The sequence below is a fragment of the Ascaphus truei genome, chromosome 21, assembly GCF_040206685.1.
Source record: "Ascaphus truei isolate aAscTru1 chromosome 21, aAscTru1.hap1, whole genome shotgun sequence".
Classification (NCBI taxonomy): Eukaryota; Metazoa; Chordata; class Amphibia; order Anura; family Ascaphidae; genus Ascaphus; species Ascaphus truei.
In genome coordinates this window covers 3,805,752-3,831,266 of record NC_134503.1, presented here as the reverse complement: position 1 = coordinate 3,831,266, position 25,515 = coordinate 3,805,752, and the positions used below count along the sequence as shown (strand labels likewise).

The window sequence follows — 25,515 nt, the reverse complement described above, 5'->3', positions numbered from 1 at the left end:
GCTACGCGCTCCGAGTCCCATTGGGAGAAAAGCGCCATACGAAATAGTTATTATTATTATTATTATATGTTATTGGAGCATTAATACATCACATCTGCAATGAGAGAACTTCAGCAGAACAGATTTTTAGATACTGCTCCATTGAGCTATTGGATCTGATGGCTTGATCAGCTGCTTCTCAGGAGAGCCTGATAGCGTGACTGCAGTCATAGCAAGCAGGTGAGAACCAGGAGAAGGCTGTCCCAATCCAGCCTGGTAAAGACTAGGCAGTGGCCCCTTGACTGTCTGCTTCTGCTAATGAGATTGTAGTTGGCGAGGCAGCCTGGTACCTGTTATTTTTTTAACACACACTCACTTGTAATGTAAGGTAATATAAATATATATATATATATATATATATGTTACAGATGTTATAAATGCATGCAAAATGTCAACGTATAAAAATGTAAGTCTTAAAATGTCTCCAAAATGATATCACAATAGTCTTGTGGCCCTTCTACTGCTAACTGTTATCAGACTCGACCCCTTCAGAAAACCAGTTGAAGACTTGACTTAAATCTTACAGCGCCACCTGCAGGGCCACAGCGCGCATTTCGCCATTGGGATCTCAATGCAATCATGCATGATAAGAAGTCTAATGGGTAACTATATATCGGCTGAGCGGTCCTTCAGGACGTTTTTGGGCAAAAACTCCCAATTGAAGTCTCCAGATTTGTGGCCCGAAAGCGCCTGCTTCGGCAGATAATGTATTATTTCTCTAAGGGGTTGAAAAGCTGAAAACCCCATTTGCACCAATTCCCTTTGCTTTCCTAGGTGCCAACAGCATAGGGATAAATAACTTGTACAATCAGTTGCCGTTGTCTCAGGGCAGAAGAGAATAAAAGGATATATTCTCTCTCTGTGTGTAACAGACATGAAGGTTAGTAACCGTGGCTGGTATCAAGTATAGGAACGTCCTGCCTCCCGGTATTCGGGTTCAGTGGGGTGTGCTACTTGGGAAGGTATACACACACTAATTAAATAGGAGTACTGTTTTTTTAATAAAAAATTAAATGCACACAGTGATAAACCAGTTTTATACTAATAGGAGTCAGCACCCGTCTGGGAAACAGTGATTTCTGAATCAGCTGAGCCTTGGCAAGAAAGTCCAATAGCAATTGCAAGAGCTCAGACAGTGATGTGCGCAGAATTCGAGGCAGGGGCTAGGATACACAAGTCCACTCCTGCGCTGCCTGTCCATTGGTTTTCTTCTCTGATAATAGTTTGTCCTCAGAATGGCAGAGAAAGAAAAATCCAATGCAACCTACATGATAGACATATCATATGCACCGCTCCTTCATATTACCGGAGGTCTCCCAACAGGACTGTCCATACATGAAGACCAATGCGTGTTGACCAACAATGCCAAGTGATGGATGCTGTTAACATAGCTCTGAATGTAGGGGGGGAAATCCCCCGGAAAATTCGGCAGTTCCGGCAGAAACAAAAAAGGATAGATTTGTTTTCCTATGACAATGTCAGGCATCGGATACCCAACACCTAAACGGAAAAGGCCGTTCATTGTTGGAAGATACAATGCTCGGCACGGTGTCTGCCCTTCACCCACACAACGTTGGTCTTCCAAGCCTGGCTCATTCTTAGTCATGATGCTGTTGTAGCTTCTTGGTTCGAAGTGCCCATTTCCAGTCACTGGCTGAGGTTGTTTGACTGTCCGTTTTGAGCCCCCGTGTTGCCCACGTCGTTGGCGCCTGGCGTGCTGGGTGTCCGGCTCTGCAGGAACCTGCGCACGTCTTTGATCATTGGCCGCAGCACCTGGATGAGCGCACTCAGCGCTGCCTGAGTCCCCTCCATGGCCTGGGCCTGCCGCTCCTGCGCACTGGCCTGCACTTCCTGCGAGCGGCGGATCATCTGGAGGAGATCGTTCTGCCGCTCCAGGTGCTGAGCCATCTCCTTCACGTGCATGTTGGTTACACGTTGCTCCTGCAGGAGCCGGGCCGAGTTCAGAGCGATCCGGTTCTTCAGCTCTTGGGGTTTCACTGTGACTTCGGGCGAGATGATCTCCACAGGGGTTTCAGACGCAACGGTCGTGGGGGTCTCGGTCGTGCAGTACTCCACGACATTTTCCTCCAGGGTGTGATACGTCGCTTCAGCAGGGACTGAAAAATGACAAAGGTCATTCACATATATAGTTCTGTTAACCAAGTCATTCTGAACAGAGAAAGCATAACTCCCCAATATATATACCTCTAAATCTCACTATCATTCAGATATCATGTAGTTACAAAGGAGGGACAGGGAGTAAGGGGTGTGATACCTTTTATTGGGCCAACACGTAGTTTATCTGTTATAAGCTTTCCAACCTCTTGGGGGCCTTCATCAGGTCTCCTACCCTGAGAGGTTGGAAAGCTTGTAACAGATCTACTACTTGTTGGTCCATTAAAAGGTATCATACCCTCTACTCCCTCTCCCTCCTCTGTTACTACTCCCTCTCCCTCCTCTGTTACTACTCCCTCTCCCTCCTCTGTTACTTATTTTATTCTGTTCTTTGCGTGTCACTGTCGTCTTTAGAATAATGTGCATTAAAATTAGTAATGTCCATTCCATTTTGAGTTATGTAGCTGGGCAGAGCAGTAAACTCATTGCAGACAAAAGGCAACACGTGGACTGGCAAAGAGATTCAGAGTGCAGAGAGGCTCGGCTGCATTCAAGCGATAGGATTGGGGGAAGCAGGTTATGCGATGTGAGTGCTGCACTCCTCAGGCCGAGCACTAGGCAGGCCTTGGTGTCCCAAAGAGCCACAACCTGGTGCTAGGGGTCGCTTGTATGCACTATTTTGCCCTACGACTACTCTCTGCACTGATCCTAATGCTTAAAGCAGAGAGGAGATAAAAAGGGGGTATGCTGCCCCTTGGATTCTGTTCCTAACTCTGCCCAGTGTTTCTGCTGTTAGCCCAAATGCTCAGAATCGAACTACTGAGTCGGTATTGTCCTATCCTATGCTAATAATGGAACCCTTTTGCTACCCTGCAATGCACTGCAAGCGACCCTTTTGACGGCGAGTTTAGGATGTGCCATGGAAATCCGATACACCTGTCCCATTTATAATCCTTTTTTTGGGGGGGGCTGGCCGCTTTTTCTTATTTCGTATACACAGCGATTCCCCCCCCCCTCCTCCTCCCCCTTCTATCCTAAATACATCCAACACCGTAATACATTGGTTAGTGCGGCTTGCTATAAAATCCGCCACTTCCCTCCGCACCCGGGAGAGAGGGGCTGGTGCCGCGGGGAGCCTTTGCTTGAAGCTTCGCCCCAACTCACTCTGGGACAGTGTGACAGAGCCGGGCGAGCCGGTGGCCACCTGCCCGGGTATCTCCACCGTGCACTCCTGGGCGGACAGGCTGAGGACGGCGCTTTCGCCCAGCAAGTTGCAGATCCGCTGCTGGGTGGGGGTGAGCAGGACGGGCGCCGCGCCCACTTCCCCCTCGCCCTCCGCTGTGGCTCGGGCCTGCGACATCTTGCGGCGCACCTCGGTCTTCAGGTCGGACCACTTCTTCTTCACCTCGGCCAGCTCGCGGTGGCAGGTGCTGATGGCGTTGACGCGTTTCAGGATGTCGTGCCAGGCGTTGCTCTTGGTCAGCAGCGGCACGCCGGCGTTGAAGTGGTTAATGAGGACATGCTTCTGCTTCTCCATTTCCTCCATGATGATCTCCACCTCCTGCTCGGAGAAATTCATCTTCCTCTTCTTGGCTGGAGTGGCCATTTGCCCCCTCCCCAGCAATGGAGGGGTGAATTGCCCCCCGGTACGCAAAATGCGTAAACCTGCGCCGCAAACGAGGGCCCAGAAAACCTACGCAGCGTAATGGCTTCCAGAATCTGCCTCCTTATCGCGTCTTCTACGCAGTCTAGCGGAGCGGCGGCCACGCCCAACCCGGGAGATGTGTGCTACGATTGGACAGGGCGGCTGCCACTCTAGGACACCAGCGCTAAAGCACCGCCGCTTATTGGCCAGCGGTTCAGCTACAACCTGATTGGACAGCAGCCCCGCTCGTCACGAATGCTCTGTTCTCATTGGCTGATTTAACTATTGGCTGTCCTGGGGGGTAGATTGTAGTGCAGTGGTGTAAACACCCGGTGTAGCTGTGTCACTCCTCTTACATGAGCTCCCATTTGCTAATGTGCCTGCCAATCCAAAAGCGGCAGCCAATCCCCTGTTATCTTCCCTTCCCGCTTTCTAAGAAGCGATTCCGATTGGCTGTGCGGAGTCCGAGGAGGCGTGGCTTCCCGGCCGTGTGTAAGGATTGGGCGGGGGGAAGGGAGAGTGACGTGCCGTGACGTGTTTCCGCTCGCGCGCTCTGCCCCGGCACTTCGTTTCTGACTGGAAGTAGGAAGCCCTCTCGCGAGAGCAGCGCCACGGAGCCGGTACCGAGAGTCCCCCCGCCTATGGCCCGCCCCCGCTCGCTGGTGTCGCCGCTTCTGAGCGGAGTTTTCTGTCAGTGTGACCCGGTGGGGAGCGAGGCCGGCGGCGGCAGCAGGAGCGGCGGCGCATCCTCGTCCCCTCAGTCTGCGGCCGCTGCGTTGTCCGCGGACCCGTGCGGGGGAGCCCTGTGCGGCGGGCCCGAGCAAGACAAGCGGCTGCAGGTCCTGTTCCGGGAGCTGGACGTCAACCGGGACGGGGCCATCTGCATGAATGACCTGGCGGTGGGGCTGAGCCGGCTCGGGGTTCATCGGACTGAGCTGGAGTTGCGGGTGAGTGCGGCACTCTCCCCTCGGGGAGAGGGTCCGGAAGAATGGGTCAAAGCCCGGGGCGGGGGGGCAGAGGGTCACCGCCCAGGCTCCTCTATAGCACTCCCAGGGATGTGTGCAATGTCACAGGGACGAAGCTGTGTGTGTGTATATATGTATATCATTATTTATATAGCGCCATTAATGTTCACAGCAGTAATACAAGTGACATAATCATCTAAATAACAAATAATACATACTGGGAAGACGCGCTGCAGACATAAAAGTGACATTTAGGAAGAGGAGTCCCTGCTCCGAGCAGCTTACAGTCTAATTGGTAGGTAGGGAGAATGTACAGAGACAGTAGGAGGACGTTCTGGTAAGTGCGTCTGCAGGGGGCCAAGCTTTATGTATGAGGTGTAAAGTATCAGCCAGCGGAGCTACCCATATGCAACTCGATTGTAGCGTCCGTACAGCATGCACGGGAGCGTGGGTAGACGCGATGCGTGCAAAGAATTTTTTTGTCTGTTCAGCCAATGAGGGTGAACCGCTCACGTGAGGTCACGCCATCCCCATTGCGCATCCCTACAGGCCAGGAATTGCCCCATCTACTACAGAGCGTGACGTCACGGCGCACGAGCGCGCGCAATCACCCTGGACGCGGCCTTAAAGGTGGAGACGGGTACTAGTTGGATATTGAGGGGGATGGCATTCCAGAGGTGTGGAGCAGTCAGCAATACATATTATAGCCTGCTAGCTACTGAAGCAGCGTCCTCATTATCTTTTATTTGTATGGTGCCAACATATTTTGTAGCTTAGTACTGTGGAAGGACCGTTTGTATATTCGAGCATGGACACCCGTTGCCTTTTGTATCTGCATGTCTGTCTTATTTGGTATGTCATTCTGTTTATGTAATATAGATAACTGTACTGTGCTGTGGAATGTTGGTGCTTTATAAGCAAAATTTATATAGTGCCAATAATGTACTCAGATCTTTAAATCATTACAGTGCGAGGTACTCGGATTACAAACATTGAGAATGTGGTGCAACAAGTCAGAGGCAAAAGAAGCCCCTGTCCCAAAGAGCTTAATCTAAGGCCTCGGCCATAGTGGAAGCGTGCACGGCGTCACGCTCTCGAGCAGGAAAGATTTGTCTTGCAGGAAGAGGCGATGGGGGCGTGTCAGGGGGCACGGCCGTGACTTCACAGAGCTGGTTCGCCCTCATTGGGCAAACCGCTCATGTGACCTGGCCGTCGCCCCGCAGAATAAAATGTATTTGATTGCTTACCCCTCCTGCTGGCGCGTGGTCTATGGCCGCGATCATTGCCTTAAGGCATTGTGATCGCGCCGTGCGGTCTCGCCAAACATGGTCGCGGCCTGTGTTATGTTGGGAGGCGTACACAGGAGTGCATTTATTAGGAGTGCTGGCAGGGGAGATCAGGTTTATTTGGACATAACGTTGTATGACTAGAGGACGTGTGTGTATATATTTATATAGTGCCAAAGGTATATTCGGCCCTTCACAGACAATACATTACAGGGAATTTATAATAAAATAGCGCAGCAAAGTCAGACAATGGGAAAGGAAATCACTGCCCCGGAGAGCTTACACTCTAAGTGGTATGTTGGGAGACTTACAGAGACAGCAGATGAGGGAGTTGTTAATTAGATATGACAATAGGGAGGTCTGTGTCCCAAGGAAATAACAATCATCATGGTGTGTGTCCCTGTGCATTGGCCATGGTATGTGCGTCTGGAGGTAAAGGGAGTTAAAAGGACAATATACTCTATCCTGCGTTACTGGCTATGGGTTTTGCAAAATATGCCGGAAAATGATTCAATTATCTTTCTAAAATATAAATATACCTCTGCCGTAGTATGAAAGGTTACTCTTAGCAGTATTGGTTGGAAATAGTTTAAAAATGTTTATGGTGTTTTCGTTGTTTGCTGTACAGTTAAAACATCACCATGCAATCTGGAAACAGGATATTATGCTTTGAGTCCCTTTGTTGTAATCTGTACATCCTCCTGCAGTTTCCCTGCCATCATTTTCATTGTGCTGAGCTCCAGTAAATATTGTGATTAACCTTGGCTAACAACATGTCCCCTTAGGGAAGTAAAGTCCTAAAGAGTTCCGTTGTGTGCTGAAAATGTATGTCTAATTGTGTATCTAGTTGGGATACCTGATGTAAATTTGATTCTCTACAAATATTGCTTTGGTATTAGGCTAATACCCGTGTTGATGCTTTTATTTAGTGTTACCAGGGACACCAGTTTGACGCATGTGGCTAGGCACAAGGCTCCTGGTCATCTCTTCCTGATCATGACCAGTATTGATTTTGGTTCCACATTAAAATGGGAAGTTTATATTTCAGACCATATCTCCACATGCAATGCGGTGTATGTATTCTGTATTACAAAACCTCACTCATTCTGCTGCCATGGAAAATCCCCAAATCTTGTAGCTCTCAAGTACTTTGTGATCTGCACCCCACTATTATGATAAGGAAAAAACTTCAGCTGGGAGGCTAAGCCATCACATGCAGTTATGGCTGCAAGGTAATGGGGCTCATACTGGCTGCTCACTTTTACAGTGCAGAATAAAATCACACTCCAGTAATTGCTTGTGTTAGACGTATGTTGCTATCGTCATGGTGGCTAGAAGAATGCAGTATGTCAAGTCCTAGTGTTTCATTTCCTACGGTTGTCATTGGTCTCGGGTTCTATCTGGTTAAATGCTGCTGTGCTGAAACACGATCACAATGTCTGTTACTGAAGATGAGGGTAAAAGCTTTGATAATGTGCTTTGACACTTCTATCCTTGGTTTAATCCACTTGGACCTTATTAGCACACAGATGTTACATTTCCACATGTCTGCTTACTTAGCAGAGTATCCTTGGTCACCCTTGCTATTGGATGTAAGACTCATATTTAATATGCTCTGAAACCATCTTCCCTATACTGTGCAACATTTAATTCCCATATATTTCAAGCTGATGTCTTCAACATGGGGAAGATCGCTCTATAGTGTTGCAAAAGTGCCCTGGAATTAGTGATAAGATGACAGACTACAAAGAGCTGAGTAACCTGAGATAAGGAAGTGAAGGAGCTGTAACGGTCATTTATTTTTGATGCTTGTAATGTAACTAACAGGACAAGTCATAGAATGCTACTGGGATATTTGCTACATGGATGGTCAGACCTGTAAACGTTTCTGACTATCTAAAATGTAGGTGATTAACTACTTTAACATAACAATCACATACATTTGTTTAACGATATTCACACTTATCTGTTTCCATTGTAACTAAATATTGTGAGACTTTATAATCTCTGCATCATCTTTCATCTACAAGCACCTCGTCACCCACCCCCATTGTTCTTTTGTAGCACAAGTATCTGATAAGAATGAATTTCAAAGTGTGTAAAGAAAATGCGTAATCACACCAAGAAGTAAATGTCTCTGTAATTTTTCCAAAGGGGTTTGTTTGCGCGCATGTGTGCACACCACATTTATTATTAATTGTGTGTAATTTTAGGTTCTTAAACTGACTGTAAAGTATTGCGTTGCTCCCTTAAGTGGAGGCGTGCTTTTACATTAGAAAATAATCGTTATGATGGTTATTTACGATGTGGAACGTCACCATGAAATGACACACCCTTTGTGGATGGGTACTGCATAGCATTGATCCGCAGTACTGGTTCATTTGAGTAGCTGAAGTTGGCAGTTATGCACGGCTCCTGGTACTGAAACAAAAAGCCAGCATCCTGTGCTAATCTGTTGTAACCAGAAACTTTCCCCTGCCAACTTTCATAGTATTGAGTACGTCATCTTACAGTAGAATCTCAATGTCTGTCCTGGAAGATCTTCTCTTTAATAGAAGGCTGGGTTTACTGACTGATTTGTATTTGTTTTCTGGAAGGCATCCCTCGGTCATCAAAGGAGTGAAGTGTATTATGCAGGCTCCCAGTTGGGAAGATGTTAATATGGTTTGAGCCGGATGTTTGTGAAACAATGTGTGAATAATGGGCATGGGATGGTTTCTGTATCTGAGAGCAGCATGACACGAATGTAAAGCACCAGACTTCTATGCGCGGCCACTTATCCCCTTTCCTTGCCAGGGCTAATGGGGGGAGGAGGGGGCGGGGGGCTTTAAAGTGAGATGACTCATTATTTTGCAATACTGCTTGGGGGTGGGGTAGATTTCAGACTCCTAGTCTGTGAACTGAAAGCAAGTAATGAGGCCAGGAAATTCTCATGAGCTGTATCCTTGTTACAAACACCTTGTGATACCTTTTGGGGAGGGGGGGGGGGGGGGGAGAGAAGATTTCTGCTTACCATGTTGCCGTTTCCACACTGCTCCTATAATGCGAGTTTTTTTGCTTCACATATTGAGTGATTTGTCAGACATAAGTTGAGATGCAGTGGGTACTGGTTACAGAACCCACTGGGTGTCCTCTAAGGTCCAAGCAGGGACAAGTGATGCAACTTCCAATGTTGGATCATGAGGGATGTAGGACTTTCCTTTTTATTGCCCGATGCTCACTGGTTTGAATAATGAACGTGTTAATGTTCAGGGCTGTGATTGGCTAGACCCTGCTGCAGTGTGGATGCAGACTGGAAACCTCCAGGTTGTGGCGTGTGCATTTGCAGAGAGGGCAAAGCAGAAAGACTTCAGGTGTTGCTTTCTAGGTTGCGGTGGGAATTGTGTGCAGTGCTGCCTCATTTTTCAGGTTCTTATTTTTCACGTGTGCGCTGGCATCTTCTGGTTTCCCGCAGATCTGGAGCAGCGCACGTACACACTGCAGTGACTCTGAAAAGAGTGAGGAGTTGGGGTGTTGTTTGAAGTGATCAGGTTCCCCCATAACAGAGGTACTTGATACCCTGATTGCTGGCGTTTTTAGCCTTGGTAACGATGCTACAGTTAGTCTGGCAGTTCATAGGCATGTACTTTCCATGGGCAACTTGCCAGGGCCCCGACACCACGGGGGCAAAGGAAGCGGGCGATTGTCAAAATAGAAACCATAAAGCAGAGGGGTCAGATCTGCAAGAGCAAGGTGATGCAGCAGATGAGGGGCCAATCATCCTGATGGTGGTGGGACATTGGAAGCAGCTGCAGCAGGTAATGTCTTATCGGTAACCCATGGCAACGTATCCCCAGGTACAAGAGACTCCTGCAGCTGAAAGCCCAAACAAGCTTTCAATGGGTGTTTGTAAAGGAGATAATGTTTTTACTGTAAGCAGGGCGTGTACCAGCACTCTTTCATGTGTTAAATCGATGATCCTAGCATTGTACAATTTAAAGGTCACTTAGAAACTACAATTGGAATAAGCGAAGACCAGCCATATAATAGCTGTAATGGTTTTCTTCCTAATAACATTTCACGTTGAGCTGAAAACCGGGCTGACTGCAAATGATCCAATACCAGTGAATATACGATCCTAAATACTGCTTTTGTTTCACCCATTTCTAACTAATTAAATGATGCTATAGCAAATCCAATATCATAGTGACGAGAACAGAGCTATAGGGTATATGTAACCATCGACTTACCAAGTGAGTCTTCAAGTGACATTTGTTCACTCGCCATTTAAATTTTTTTTTTAAATGTTCTGCACTCCTCAAAATGTATTGTGTTCTATATGCAGAAAGCATGTTGTGTTTTTGTTTGTAAAACTTTTTCCTTTAACCACTTGCTAAACACCATGTAACGAACACTTCCGATCTTAGTCTATGTGCAGTAAATGAGGTGGTTTTTCTATCGTATATTTGACTTGGTTTCATCGCCGGTTTGGAAAATTGCTGGTAGCGGCACTGATCCAACACATGGAAGAGAGGCTTGCCACGTGGCTGTGAGTGACGATTGCAGATCTGATCAATCCCTTATCTGTCTGTCACCTGCCTACCTAATCTCGATCAGCTTGTGTCAGAAGCGTTTCATCTCTTAATTATTAACTGTTCCTCAATCTCGTGACCACTGTTCTTTCCCAATTTGGGGGGGGGGGGGGGGGTTCTTGCTTAAATTTTCTTTCATCCGGTAACCTGAGGACATACGGGGCAGTGTTGTATGTCCAGTTTCAGGGTGCTGTTCTTGCCAGAAATGACCCTCGCCTTTGCAGTGTTGACAATAAATTACAATATATATTGTCTTTATAATATCATGCCTAGTGTATAATATAATAGCGCTGACCATCTTTACACTACCACTGCCACGTTAAGAAGGACACGGGGTTCCCTTCTTCAAGGTCAAGCAGCAACCACAAATTCAATAAAAGGGCCAGTATATATTTTTATATACTCTTTTACACCACGAACACAACCTCACATTCATATTTTTATTATTCTTAATATATTTAAGGCGTTGTAGCACTTTTCAGCCATACCATTCTAGGGAGCGCCCCAGTTCAAACATCCTCTAGTGTATAATATACCTGGATGCGCACCCCTTTTTGCTTCAGGGTCTCATTTTACCTGGTACCTGTGTTATCTTTGGGTAGCAGTTAAAGAAACTCTTGCCTTGCTGTGCAAGTTGTCCATAAGAACATCTAAGTAAGCGGATTTTGTGCTTGGTTTGGTCAGTGGACCTGTGTAAGCCACTAAAGATGGCCGTTGGTGCAATAACGCTTTACTGACAACTGTTGGTCATTGCATGTAGGTAGCCCAAGGTCTAAATAGCTGGATAGCACAGCTTATATTTAACTCCTGCATTAAATAACTAAGTAGAATTATTTTATCTCTCTACTGGAGCTTTAACGTTGTCGAAGCTCCTCCCCCCTCCCACATAAAGATTACAGTTTGGTATATTTGTCCAATGGAAAAGATGACGGCTATGTAAATGATTCATGTTTGAAATGCCAAAAGGTCTGGCAACCTTGGCTGGTACAACCGGGAAGCAAGATGGTAAAACCCCGGGCCGGTAGTCTTGTAGGACCCCACACTACCCAGTATTCCCCCACAACAATGGTGGAGATGACGGGATAAGTCTGACCCTACGCAGGACAGACCTTAGTATGGAGTTATAGGCTGCTAATAAGCAGCGCAACCTGGTGGACTCCTGGCAACGCGTGGTGTGGCCATGACGTCACACGGCTGGTTCGCCCTCATTGGCTGAACCGCCGCCGTGACGTGGCCAGCGCTCTGTCTCCACAATTAAAGACAAAAAGGTTGTTGCGCATTGTGCTGGGGCGCACAGGCAGCTACTGGGGCCGGCACCATAGAGGGCCGTACCTTGTGTGCGCCGCGCGCGCAGTCGCAGCAACTGGGGACCCAACCTTATGTATAATTAATATCTACAACTCCCACTTCATTTGTGCCGTGTGTGGGCTCCCCCCTCCCCTTTTTACCTTTTGTACCCTCTCCCCTCCCATCAAAGAAAAGTTTGTGTATTAATGTAAACTGTCAATGGATATCTTCAATAAAAGTTGTGAGATATTAAATTGTGGAAGATTTCTCCTCCCTCCCCCCCCCCCAGCGTCTTCACCCTTTAGTTTCTGAGTAAATAAACATTGATGTAGGTGCACATTGATATTAAAAAAAAAATGATTTGGGCTGGCCAGAACCCGGTCATTCATAGCCCATGGGTGATATCCGTTCTATTCCGATGGTTTTACCTAATGTCAGTAGTCGTGTCTTGAACTTTTTTGGAAGACTAGAAATATTATCCCGTACCAATATTCTACGCTTTTCTGTCAGATGGGTCTGAAACACTGCCAAAGAGAGACCCTGGAATCAATGGAGGTTGCATTAACATTTAATTATTTATGAGAAAAGTAAATTGATCACACAACCCGCTGGCCCATTAATTGTATGGGTGCACATGGTGCGCAAATGAAAAGCTGTAACAAGAATTGTCTGGCGTGTTAGGCGCTAATATCAACAAATAATCTATTTTAAGAGGAAGGCGACTTCTGCATCAGAACATTTAGTTACCCCACCTTTTGGCCTTTACGAGGTAATATACCTTGTGAGGTGCTTCTCAAATTAGTGTCACGGGATCTCTTCCGTCCCCTTTTACTGGGAGCTTCCTCGGCTGCGGGGTTCTCCCTGCAAGCAGCTGTCAGCTGCACTGTGTATGTGGGTTGGCAAGCAGCTGTCAGCTGCACTGTGTATGTGGGTTGGCGAAGCTCTGGCCTACCTCTGAAATGATTGGTTGGCTTTAGGAGGCTGGTTATACCAGCTGGGCTCCCTGCAATAGGAGGGGGCTGGTCCAAACCAGCCAGTAGCAGCTGAGCACAGCCACACCCCAGGCTTGTAACCTGCCGGCTTTTGCAATCACACTAGTGTTGGAGAAGTGAAGCATCAGGACGCAAGTCCTCCCTCTATGAAATCCGTGCAGGGTGGCGGAGTTGCAATGCTGTGCCTGAGTGTCTACGTACCTGTGCTCGACCAGTCCCAGACGGAGTTCCAATGCTTTGAGTCAGAGGGACTTCCGTCCGAGCTGAAGTCCATCTTTAGACTGAGCCTTTTTATCCCATCTCAGGAATTTTCTACCTATCGCCAGTGGAGGCAGGTGAGAACTGTGAGATTCCTGTGTGCCCTGATCACACGATGAGCTCATTCATACCGCTGCATACTTACTGCTTGTGCTGTTCATGTATACTGGAATTAACAAGTTTATAATTTCCAGCTGTTTTTAATGTATGTACACTTGTTGCTGCTGACCCCTTAATCTCTGGCGTGACATTAGCAGTCTCCTCCGTGCAGGAATTAGGACAGATGTGCCACTTGATTGTCCTGTTTCAGATATGTAGAAGTACATTGTAATATTGTTTGGGGTAATCGCTGCCTAGTTCCATGTTTTATGAGCTTATGGGTTGTCAGTCACACCAGTCTCCTGTCATGCACCCCAACTATCTTTAGCTTTCAGCACTCTGTCTCTCAGGGAGTCCTGTGACTGCAGCTCAGAAGGTTTACAAAGGTCACTGCAAATCTCATTCCTGCTGATCCTATATGACTCATCCTCCACAGGCAGTGGCACCGTGTGTCCATTTAACTCCTTAGTTGATGGAGTGGCCAGCACATCTGCTCTGAGTTATTGTCCCATCCGGTAGAGCAGGGGTGGGCAACTCCAGTCGTCAAGGGCCATCAACAGGTCAGGTTTTTCAGAGTATCCCTGCTTCAGCACAGGTGGCTCAGACGAAGACTGCCATCACCTGTGCTGAAGCAGGGATATCCTGAAAACCTGACCTGTTTGTGGCCATTGAGGACTGGAGTTGCCCACCACTGCAATAGAGAGCTAGTCTGATTAGTGCTACATCTTGTACTTGGATTTATATGATGGTGTTGCCCACTTCCTCACTTCTTGCCAGATTTTCCTTGGTGCTTCTTGTAACTCCGTCGGTTCCATGAGTCACTTTAAGTTGTTCATGGTTGTGCTACATCCAGTTCTCCTCTGCTACCTCTAGTTGTATCTGGAAGGAGCTGGCTCTGCTCCCTGCGGGCACTCTGGCTGTGACATGGTACCCGCGTTTTTTAGGTGACCTGCAACGAACCTGGCTTCTGTATAGCAGCTTCTGAGATTCTGTCTCTTCTCCCAAACAGAAAATAGTCAAAGCTGGAGACAAGGACCTGGATGGGCAGCTCGACTTTGAGGAGTTTGTTCACTACCTCCGGGATCACGAGAAAAAGCTGAGACTCGTTTTCAAGAGCCTGGACAAGAAAAACGATGGTGAGTAGTTTGCGGTGTTTACTACGTTCCTCTTGTATTCAGACAAGTACCTCGGTATTCACGCGGTTAGGCAGCAGCAAGTGTAAAATAAGTATACATGCCGTTTACAGGCAATGCAACGTTGATATGGAGCTGTGGGTTTCAGAACCACTGGTGTCCCCTCTGGTCTGTTACAAGAGCAGCTGCAGTTCCTTTATGGTTTGGAATGAAGAGGCTTGACTTGTTAAAACTAAAGCCTTTTTAATATTTGGAATTCTGCATGAATAGAATGAGATTGTGGTGTTTTTGTCATCCCAGACAGTTTTGTGTAATCTTAAATTGTTTCACAATGATGAGCCCTATTGCCCTTGTGGTAACCACCATTTGATCGTGAAGTAGCATATTTTTTACAATGTGGTGGGTTATCCTTCTGATGGGGAGTAGCATTGTAATGATGAACGTTTTGTGCAGAGCATCTTTTCCTGACTCGTCTGTTTTACAGGACGAATTGATGCCCAGGAAATCATGCAGTCCCTTCGAGACTTGGGAGTGAACATCTCTGAGCAGCAAGCAGAGAATGTCCTGAAGAGGTGAGCACATTCCCCACACGCCTCGTGCGATCTCCTGTCTGCGTTTATCTCCCCCCTGTGCTTCCGTAGTCTGTGTGCCCTTGAGTCCGCTCACTCCCTCGTCTCGTGTTACTTTTATTGCGTTAGGTGGGAAGCCTTCCAGGAGAGTAATGCAATCGTGCAATGTATCTGAGATAGCCCCAAATAACTCAAGAGCCGGAGTGTGCTTTTTGGCATGCTTTTGCTCCTCTGCTGCCCAATAAGGGTTTCTTTCACTGTCGGTGAATTGTTCCCCGTTTCCCTAGCAGCCATATCAGCGGGTTCAGGAATCTGGACTTTTTTTTTTTATATATATATACAGGACTGGGATTAGTAACTGTTTCATTTGTGCTGTTTTTCCTTTTGCTTCTGTCCTTCTGTGTGACTATCAGAATTAGGACGGGCCATCGCTGGGGTCCTGTCACCCAGTAAGTATTGTCCTCCTCTTGTCTTCTCCCCCTCCCCGCACTCTGTCTCGTGCTGTGTTCTGCTTGTCTTGTGAATGCTGACCTCCAGTTACTGGCCTCCTTACCCTCCTGAGAATCTGTGCATTTGCATTGCAGCATGGATAAAAATGGTACTATGACAATAGACTGGAACGAGTGGAGAGATTATCACCTCCTGCACCCAGCAGAGAACATTCCTGAGATCATCCTGTACTGGAAGCACTCCACGGTAAGATAGAAAGCAAGCAATACCTCCCCATGCCCCTTCCGACCCAAAGTACCACCTGATTATGCCAACCACTGTGCTATGGTTATGAAGTGTCAGGTTTTCAAGCTATCTATCCCTGCTTCAGCAACCTGTGTTGAAGCAGGGATATCTGGCGTTGGCCACAGCTGCTCTAAAGCTTCAGTTTGTGATGGCCTTACCATAACTAGTATTATGTTAATGTCGCCTGTTTATTCTTGTGATGTTCTTCCTGGGTTCATGGCTTCTGTCCATGTCTGGGTTGGAGGGCCTTGGGTGGTTCCGAGTTTTAGATGTGAGGCTCAAAACAGGATGCAGAGCGTGACTGGCCCCAGTCGGCCAACACTGGTTTATTCCACCCCCTGCAGCTACCAATGTGCGCATTAGAACAGCAGCTAGATGTTCTTGTGTTGCTTACCTGCCGCTTGTTAATGCAAACTGTCAGTCTTCGTCCAGCTACTTGGGAGAGAAGGAGCATGGTTTATACCTATTGACTGGACACTGCGGGTCAAACCGATGCTGATCCCATTTCCCTTTTCCCTTTGCAGATCTTCGATGTGGGAGAGAACCTGACTGTCCCAGATGAGTTTACGGTGGAAGAGAAACAGACGGGGATGTGGTGGCGACACCTGGTAGCCGGAGGTGGCGCTGGGGCGGTTTCTCGAACGTGTACGGCTCCCCTTGACAGACTGAAAGTTCTCATGCAGGTAAATCGCGGGTACCGGTTGTCTCTGAATTCAAATGGCTGTCACGTTGAGTCCAGCACGGTGTAAGGGACAGGTGGAGCAATTAATGCTGCAAACTCTAGCACTTTTGCAATCTGTGCCGCGACCAAGGAAAATTGTGCAACTTTATTTTTTATGGCGAGATCCCGGACTTTGCTCAGGACAGTTTGAATAGCGTCAGTCTTTGTTCGAGGACACAAGCAGGGAACAAATGCAGATGACACAACAGGTTTCCCTTTGGCCCGCGTCCATCTTGGCGTTCAGAACGGTGTCGCTGGAACATGGCCACATGCACCCAGTCTGTAGCCAGGATAGTGTAAATCCTCCCCTCCCGTCATGTTACATGCACAGATACAAAGTGACTGCAGCCTCTGCGTTACACAGGGGGTATTTCTACAGGTTACTGATGCACGTGCGATCTCTCTTTCATTGCATATGACCCGTTCATTATTATTTCCACGTAGGATCTTTTTGAAGCTTTTGCTGATTTGCATCTGAACACGGACACTCGGTCACAAACGCTTTCTGTGTAATCGCACCTTGATAAAGCGAGCGTTTTTCACAGCACGCCAAAATGCGAGCGTACACCTAAAGAAGGGGTTAACCTTTGCACCGCTGTTAGAAAAGTCTCCACTCGATATAATAAGGAAACCTGGTTCAGTTCAAGAATCAGCATTCTTTATTATTCTTTCTGCAATCAGCTTTCATGTAGCAAGGATGCATATTATAAGATGCATCTGTATGGCTTCTGTATCTAAGAAGGTAGCAACGTATGGTTAACATTGTTCCCTTTGTATACGCTCAGATCAAAGAGACATTAATCACTCACTGGTCTTAGCTACAGTAACTAGACTAAATGTTATACGATTCTCACGAAGCTAAAAGACTTAGTTCTTCATCTTCCTGAGAAAATCAAAGTTTTATATATCAGAGCTAGGAAAGAGACATGGTATCAGACAAGAATCCTAGGAACTGTTTAATTAAAATAACAGACATAACTAGACAGAGCTATACAACAGGGTCAACTTTCACAATATCAATTTATAGCTTATATAATGTATGGGAAACTAGGAAAGGAATCTTATCACTAAAAATGTCCTGTCACTCTGTTTCAAGTCGCCCTAATACTAATACATTGTATACCATTGGTTTCAAGCTGACCAGAAGAATCCTTTCAAGAGAACCAACTTATAAGGCAACATTTTAACCTATTGTGTGCTGAATGTATCTATATATCCTACTTGATATGGAAAAATTATATAGATATAAAATAATATTTAGCAGCCTCGTGGTCCGCTTCTCTCGTATCCTGAATAAATGTGGGGCCTTTTGAAATAAGATAGCTTACATTTTTTATATTTAAGGTATTAGGGGAGCCCCTGCTTCAGCCACCAGTGAATATGGATGTGAACGGTGCTTTGGGTGTGAACACAGTAGTGGATAAGGAGAGAGAGAACCCAATATAGCACTCAGGTTCACACTCTGGAGATTTGTGATTGATTTAAAACATAATCTTTATTAGTAGCAACGTGTATAAAATATGGATGATAGAACAACGTACTGGAGGTAGGAAGGTAGAGCCTCACTGCTGCTGTGAGGGAATCCGAACACAGCAGCGCAGCTACAGTGTTGTTGCAGGCACAGTAATTCAGTACTCGTATACATCAGAGCATAAACCCTGTAAACACTCAAGAACGAGGCTAATAGTGACCGTCGGGGCACTAATACCCTGTATAGTTAGGCACGAGCAGACTATCGCATCAACTCGCGGTTCAGAAAATCATGCGGAGGCAGTGACTGATCTGCGCATGCACGTGGGAGGTAGGAGCCGACGCGCGCGTTTCGCGAGAGGCTTTCTCAAGGCGAATGGTGAGTAATGAGGCTCTACCTTCCTGTTAGTGCAACAGCCTAGCCTCCTGCTATATGTTTTAGCTATATTTCTCCCATCATCAGTGTCTCTTACACCGCAGTCACACTGACCTGCTCGACGACCTTAAGTCAGGGTACTTACCTCTGGCAGAGCCACACAGGTTACTGCAGGTCAACACACTCCTGCAAATCGGCACCCAGAGGGTTACCTTAGGTCATTCTGACACCGTTTTTGGGCATATGATTTTCACAGAGGAGCTTAGCTGTTTGCACATTACCATCACTGATATACATATTGTATTTGTTTTATATGTTTATCAGTTACTACTGGTCACATTTACCATGTCCTACCAGGGTCTATTCAGCCACTACCCTTGTGACCTGTAGCCCCAGTACCTACCAGGGCACACTCAGAGTATTCACTTATTACACAGGTCCACACCAGGATTTCTGTGCTGTTCTGGTACCAGCGATTTATTAAAATTGTCTGGTACACACAAATAAAGTCTGATCCGGAGCCAATATGGCTATCATTTATTAGGATCAACCTACCTCCAGTACGTTGTTCTATCATCCATATTTTATACACGTTGCTACTAATAAAGATTGTTTTAAATCAATCACAAATCTCCAGAGTGTGAACCTGAGTGCTATATTGGGTTCTCTCTCTCCTTATCCACTATTTTTTATATTTATAAAGATTCGCTTTCTCCGTGGCAAATGCAGCAACTAGAGGCAGACTGGCCAACTCCAGTCCTTAGATCAGGACCAGGTCTTCAGTATATCCCTGCTACAGCACAGGTGGCTCAGTCTGAAGCAGGGATATCCTGAAGACCTGGCCTGTTGGTGGCCTTTGAGGGCTGGCGTTGGCCGCCTCTGACCTAGAGCATTTCTCTAGCATGATCTTGTATTCTAATGGACAATATGGCAATGGGGAGACCGTCTGTAAATAAATCGCCCCTTAGGGTAATATGATTGTCTCCAAATTCCTGCATACCTATCGTACTGGTAATAGCTGTAGCAATTGATGGCTCACATTCCTGTCTTCCTATTGCCACAGTTCCTAAGAACCCATAGCAGGTGTAGTAAATGCATTCAGGCATGTTTTGGCAACCTCTAATTATTAGGGTTTGGTCACCGGAACATGTATTAAACCGGTGACGCACTGCCAGCTCTGATATCCGTCTGTGTACGGAGTACGCCGTGCTGCTAATTCTGTTAAAGCCTCTCATTCACATTCCTGTCGGGATTACGCGTTCCCCCACAAACAGCCAGCAACCTTTGTCCTCGGATTAGCGCCGGTTTCTGATCGCGCGTCTCCCCTTCGCCCTCTGACAGGTCCACGCTTCCCGCAGCAACAACATGTCCATCGCGGGCGGCTTCTCCCACATGATCCGTGAGGGCGGCTTCCGCTCCTTGTGGCGCGGAAACGGCATCAACGTAATCAAAATCGCGCCCGAGTCCGCAATCAAATTCATGGCATACGAGCAGGTGAGCTACCTTAGCATTGGGATGTGTCGGGGATCTGTAATGTGTAAATGAAACCATCTGTGTGTGGAGAAAACTGATATGAATTGTTTTATCCTGTTCAGGGTGTGGTTATGGGCTATGAGTGTGCAGCTACTGGCAAATCCAGGGCTTGGGGATTGACCTTTGCAATATGTGTTTGTGAGCTGGACAGGACTCGTTGCACGTATGTTATGCAGCGCTGCAAAGAACTGTGTAGGGAGAAGGAGCGGCTCAGTGCGTAAAGACAGACTCTGATAACAATGACACGTAGTATGAAGCAGGGGAACCTGGGTAATTCCTGGTGTCGGCTCCTTGTGACCTTGGGCAAGTCACTTTATCTCCCTGTGCCTCAGGCACCAAAATACAGATTGTAAACTCATTTGGGCAGGGACTGTCTGTAATAACCCTATGTGCTGCGTACTGCGCACTATACTGGAATTGCGACGCGCTGATAGTCCCATTGGGAGAAAAGCGCCTTATGAAAGTTATTTATTACGCTAACTGTATTAAATAACCATCCTGACATCCTCCTTGTGATTCTCTGCAGATTAAACGTCTGATCGGCAGCGACCAGGTGACGCTGAGAATTCATGAGCGACTAGTGGCCGGGTCTCTCGCTGGCGCCATCGCGCAGAGCAGCATCTACCCCATGGAGGTGAGGCCCTCTTTTCCGAGACCCGCAGGCAGCGTACTCCATCGTACTCCCTTACCACGGTCCACCCGTTGCTGACACGGTTCTTCCTTTTTTTATGGCCGTAGGTGCTGAAGACACGAATGGCGCTACGCAGGACGGGGCAGTATCAGGGGATGATGGACTGCGCCAAGAAGATACTGCTAAAGGAAGGAGTATCTGCCTTTTACAAGGGATACGTCCCAAACATGCTGGGGATTATCCCATACGCTGGCATCGACCTGGCAGTGTATGAGGTGAGGCCGCTGCTCCCCAAACACTCGTCTAGTACAGGACAGCCTGTCCTTCTCCGCTGATCTTTCTATTTGTAAATGAAAGCAAAAAATATCCGGTGCTTCATAGAGTAATTGTATCCATATATATCATATAAAATCCACAATATGAACTCCTTATAAATTAATCATATTAATGACCCATATATAGGGGAGAGGGAACTAGTGCCTAGTGTTACCTATGGCATATACACAGCCTGAGTGGTACAATATATGTAAGTTACAGTCCAGAGTATATATCTGGTCAGAAATAAAGGATAAGAGACTGTGCATGCAGACGGCAATAATTCACCGGGGTTTATTGCGTTCTTTTATTGCACAGACGCTGAAGAATGCGTGGCTGCAGCGGTATGCCACGAGCAGTGCTGATCCGGGAGTGTTCGTCTTGCTGGCTTGTGGAACCATGTCCAGTACGTGTGGACAACTGGCCAGTTACCCGCTGGCGCTGGTCAGAACACGCATGCAGGCACAAGGTGAGTTCTGTGTAAGTGCTAGCGCCAGCCCTCAAGGGCCACCAACAGGTCAGGTTTTCAGGATATCCCTCCTTCAGCACAGTTGGCTCAAACTGATTGAGCCACCGTTGCTGAAGCAGGGATATCCTGAAAACCTGACCTGTTGGAGTGGGCCACTTCCTATGGCAGGTGGCTCAGCTGCCGCTGACCGAATACTTGTGCATGAATCCTAGTGGGCGAGGAGGGTGGGCTGCTTTAAAGGGGCAGTCCTTCCAAAAATCTGTCTGTGGGAAGTGTACAGCCAATAAAAATCTGTCTGTGGGAAGTGTACAGCCAATAAAAATCTGTCTGTGGGAAGTGTACAGCCAATAAAAATCTGTCTGTGGGAAGTGTACAGCCAATACAAACCTTATTCACCGTTCTTCTAAATCCCAGGCCTCTAATCGGCAGATCATGCACCTTGGCAAAAATAATACGAAGTGTTACATTTCTGCAGCAGAAAAGCAAACCCCAGAAATCTTGGGGTGCCCAGCTCTGCCACGTGTAATGTTTCTCACGCCCCTCTGATTTTATTTTCAGCGTCGATTGAGGGGGCGCCTCAGGAGTCCATGAGCAAACTCTTCCAACACATCCTAAAGACAGAGGGGGCGTTTGGACTGTACCGGGGCTTGGCTCCCAATTTCATGAAGGTGATCCCCGCCGTCAGCATCAGCTACGTGGTGTACGAGAACCTGAAGCTCACCCTGGGAGTGAAGTCTCGGTGATGAAACGCGGGGTGCCAGACCCTGCAGGCGGCGATCTGGGGGGGTTCGCCCGCTCCCTGGATGTGAAAGTGTCTCTCGTCTCCATTCTGTGAATGCGTTTAACACTAAGTGACAGAGTTAAAGCTGTGATAACCCCTCCCCCTCCCTCCCACCAGCCGGCAGTGCGTGAGATTGGGCGCCAGGAACTCTGCTCACCCTCACACTTTCTCTCATTCCACCCCCCGCCCGGGAGGCTCGCAGTGTCTTCCAAACTGGAGCGTTGTTTACATTGTGTTTATTTTGGCTCATCGAATGTGCGCAGGGGGGGGGGGGTGCGCCAACTCCAGCCCTCGAGCTACCAACAGGTCAGGATATCCCTGCTTCAGCACAGGCGTCTGTGGTGCAGTCGAAGACTTGGCCACCTGTGCTGACGCAGGGTATCCTGAAAAACTGACCTGTTGGTGGCCTTTCAGGACTTCTGGAGTTGGCTACCCCATGTCTAATAGGTTTACCTGTCCTACAATCCCCGAATCCTATTGTAATATATTTGTTTAGTTGATGAAGGCACTGCGTTGTGTGCTTTTGAATGTATATTTGTGGGACCGGGGAGAGCGGGGAGGGGAGCCTGCGAGATATTTTGAATACTGATACGAAGCATGTGGCTTAACGATGTGTGTGCGCGCACAGAAGCGGTAGCTGGAATTTGGGGGAGAGTTGCCCCCCCAGCGCTGTCCAAAGCTGGGGTGGTATAACGTCTCCCTGCTAGACTGCCACTTATCATGCATGGGATCAGTTTCTGCTTCTAGCTGGGACAGTGGTACTGTCACATTCCTCCTGTTTATATTGTCTCATTTTTACTGCCTAGCTTGTATATTTATTACATATTTATTTAATAAATGGAAAACTGAGCTATTTTTATAGATGTTTAATAACTAGAGTAATATCTGGCCTTTTTTATTTTATTTCACTAACTTGTTTTTATGCAGAATTTATTTTGGCGGAAAATACAAGGGGCGTCTTCCCCTTCAAGTCGCATTGTAAGGTAGGCCGTAGGTGTTTGATGCTTCTGGACGAAATTACCTCTGCCGCAGTCTAATGGGTGGCTAACTCCAGCCCTCAAGGGCCACCAACAGGTCAGGTTTTCAGGATATCCCTGCTTCAGCACAAATGGCTGTTGGTCGATTGCACCACCTGTGCTGAAGCAGGGATATCCTGAAAACCTGACCGGTTGGTGGCCCTTGAGGACTGGAGTTGCCCTCCCCTGGTCTAAAATGTTCTTGCTAAAAGCGGCAATCCGCTCAAGAATTGGAATTATTATTTTTTTAAAACAGAATTGGAACCAGGGCCTCCAGCGCTGAACCAATCTCTTCTCAGATCTGGTCCCCCCTGAGCTACTTGGCTTTAGCTGCCTGTGTACTTCCTGTTTGGGGGGGGGGGGGAGGAGGTTGTTTTTAAGAGGTGATTCCTTTTGGCCTGTACTTTGTAGGCCATTTTGTTTCCCCAAAAAGCCTGAAGACAGGCATCTATAGCTGTAGGGAAACTCGTGGGTCCCCAAAGTTTTAAATAGAGGGGTGCAGCTCCAGAAGACACCCTGGTTTCAATACTCTAAAAAAAAAAAAACTGTCCAAACGAGACCCTGGGATTGCTGATTTAAATGAGGCTTTCCCTGCTAAGAGTGGACTTTAATCTTTCTATTGTATGCTGGAGGGGGGAAGAGTTCAGTGATTAAAGCCTATGAGATCACATTTCACGTCAGTGGGTGAGGGAGTGAGCAGGGTCATTGGGAGCAAGGAATGTTTCTGGGCTTCGCAAACAGAAAATAATCTGCTCACAGACCTCACCAGAACCTTTGCACTTTAAATGTTCGTATATTTTTGAGATTAGACTAAATGGGTTGGTGCTTTAGTCTTTCGTTTTCCTTCCCCCTCCCACCCCCAGATTGAGCGAAACTCACGCCACCTTTGTTTTTGTTCCTTAGGGAACCTCTGCCCCCCTCACTCCTGTTTTTGTTTTTGTCCTTTAACAATTTCATTCAGTCCTGCTGCTGTAAACGTTTGAGAACAAGTCCATAGCATTATACGCAAGAATCAATGCAAAAAAAGAAACGTATGACAATGTTAAACCTGCCTGTTGTAAGCGGATTCTGTAAAGTACATGCCCACGAGCGCTTGTTCTAGAGATCCGTTGAATAAACTTTATATTGTGTTAAAGACGCTGGTGACTTTTTTTTTCTGCATCTTGCTGCGTTCTCGGAAGTGTGCGCTGGGCACAGAACATGCCCCGAGACTCTGCCTCTCCAGCCTGTCCTGCCTAAAACCGGATGGTCTGACTGCAAAACTGGATGCTGCTCTCAGCCGTCCACTAAGAAAGCAATGCTAGGTGCTGTCTGTTAATCTGTAACCGGAGTGGGGTTTTCCTGAGAATTCTTCCTTTGGCTGGAAACCGCAGGTCTAACACACACACACACACACACGCGCGCCCTCGCTGCAGGTTAGGTTTCTGCGTGAGAACAGTCAAAATGAAAATACTAATATACCTCTATTAGGATTACAATTCTCATTTACCTCTATTAGGAGGGAGAAAGACCAACATTGGATCTATATCCAGTAAAATGAAAGGTTCCTTTTCCTTTTTTGAAAGGACATACTTGAAAACGAGAGGTAACTCTCAATGTATTACTTCCTGGTAAAATATTTTATAAATAAATAAAAATAAATAAATTGCATTTTTGAAAAATAAGGTCGGATCAAACCCTGCTGCACGTAGGGACATGCATTGCAAACAATGTTTCCCAGGCTGCAAGGGGTTAACATGCCTGTTTGCAGAGTGAACAGTTATAGCAGGTCATCTAATATTGAACAAACCAACCATAAGGCTCAAATGCAATTGCAATAGGTTACTGTAATTGGCCTAATCCTTCAGTTGACATTTGAAAATGACATCAAGGAAGGTGATGGCTTTGAGCTACACCATGCAGTCTAAAATCGCTGACACTGCGTAACTTAAAGATGGCTGCTTGTACGTATCTTGGAACGTGAACCTGGGCTCTGACAGCTGGGATGATATTGAAGGGCTTCGACAGTGAAACGGTCCTCTCTAGAAAAGTATTATTCCAACCAGGGTTACCTGCCGTTTTCCCTTCATTTGAAAATTGTACCAAATACAGAAGAATTTACAACGTCTGATTTCAGACGCGCTATTACCTAGGGTTGGGGTTCCTTACAATGCATCTGATCTCAGACACTATTAGAGAGGGTTGGGGGTTCCTTACAATTAATCTGATCTCAGACGTGCTATTAGAGAGGGTTGGGGTTCATTACAATGCATCTGATCTCGGACACTATTAGAGACGGTCGGGGGTTCCTAACAATGCATCTGATCTCAGACGCGCTATTAGAGAGGGTTGGGGTTCATTACAATGCATCTGATCTCAGACGCGCTATGAGAGAGGGTCGGGGTTCCTTACAATGCATCTGATCTCAGACGTGCTATTAGAGAGGGTTGGGGTTCATTACAATGTATCTGATCTCAGACGCGCTATTAGAGAGGGTTGGGGTTCTGGATAATTTCTCAATATAATTATA

At 47.0% G+C, this 25,515-nt stretch overlaps 2 protein-coding genes across 7 annotated transcripts; one reads left to right on the top strand and one right to left on the bottom strand.

The window, feature by feature from the left end:
• Positions 1–1,021: 1,021 nt before the first annotated feature.
• On the bottom strand, positions 1,022–4,346 carry NAIF1 (nuclear apoptosis inducing factor 1). The gene is made up of 2 exons (XM_075578508.1): positions 3,319–4,346; positions 1,022–2,156 (listed from the first exon to the last, which is right to left on the bottom strand). Exons 1-2 carry the CDS (start codon positions 3,758–3,760, stop codon positions 1,687–1,689), a joined length of 912 nt encoding a protein of 303 aa, XP_075434623.1. The 5' UTR covers positions 3,761–4,346; the 3' UTR covers positions 1,022–1,686.
• On the top strand, positions 4,331–24,141 carry SLC25A25 (solute carrier family 25 member 25). Of its 6 annotated transcripts, none has more exons than XM_075578505.1 (11): positions 4,331–4,746; positions 14,267–14,393; positions 14,875–14,962; positions 15,373–15,408; positions 15,544–15,655; positions 16,219–16,377; positions 19,603–19,755; positions 20,321–20,428; positions 20,533–20,700; positions 21,059–21,209; positions 21,768–24,141. In XM_075578505.1, the coding sequence occupies exons 1-11, from the start codon at positions 4,441–4,443 to the stop codon at positions 21,950–21,952; spliced, it is 1,593 nt and encodes a 530-aa protein (XP_075434620.1). In that variant the 5' UTR covers positions 4,331–4,440; the 3' UTR covers positions 21,953–24,141. The 6 variants fall into 6 exon arrangements, with proteins under 6 accessions (XP_075434620.1, XP_075434617.1, XP_075434622.1 ...); XM_075578507.1 differs by lacking the exon at positions 4,331–4,746 and adding an exon at positions 9,119–9,847; XM_075578506.1 differs by lacking the exon at positions 4,331–4,746 and adding an exon at positions 12,955–13,235.
• The last annotated feature ends 1,374 nt before the right edge of the window (positions 24,142–25,515 follow it).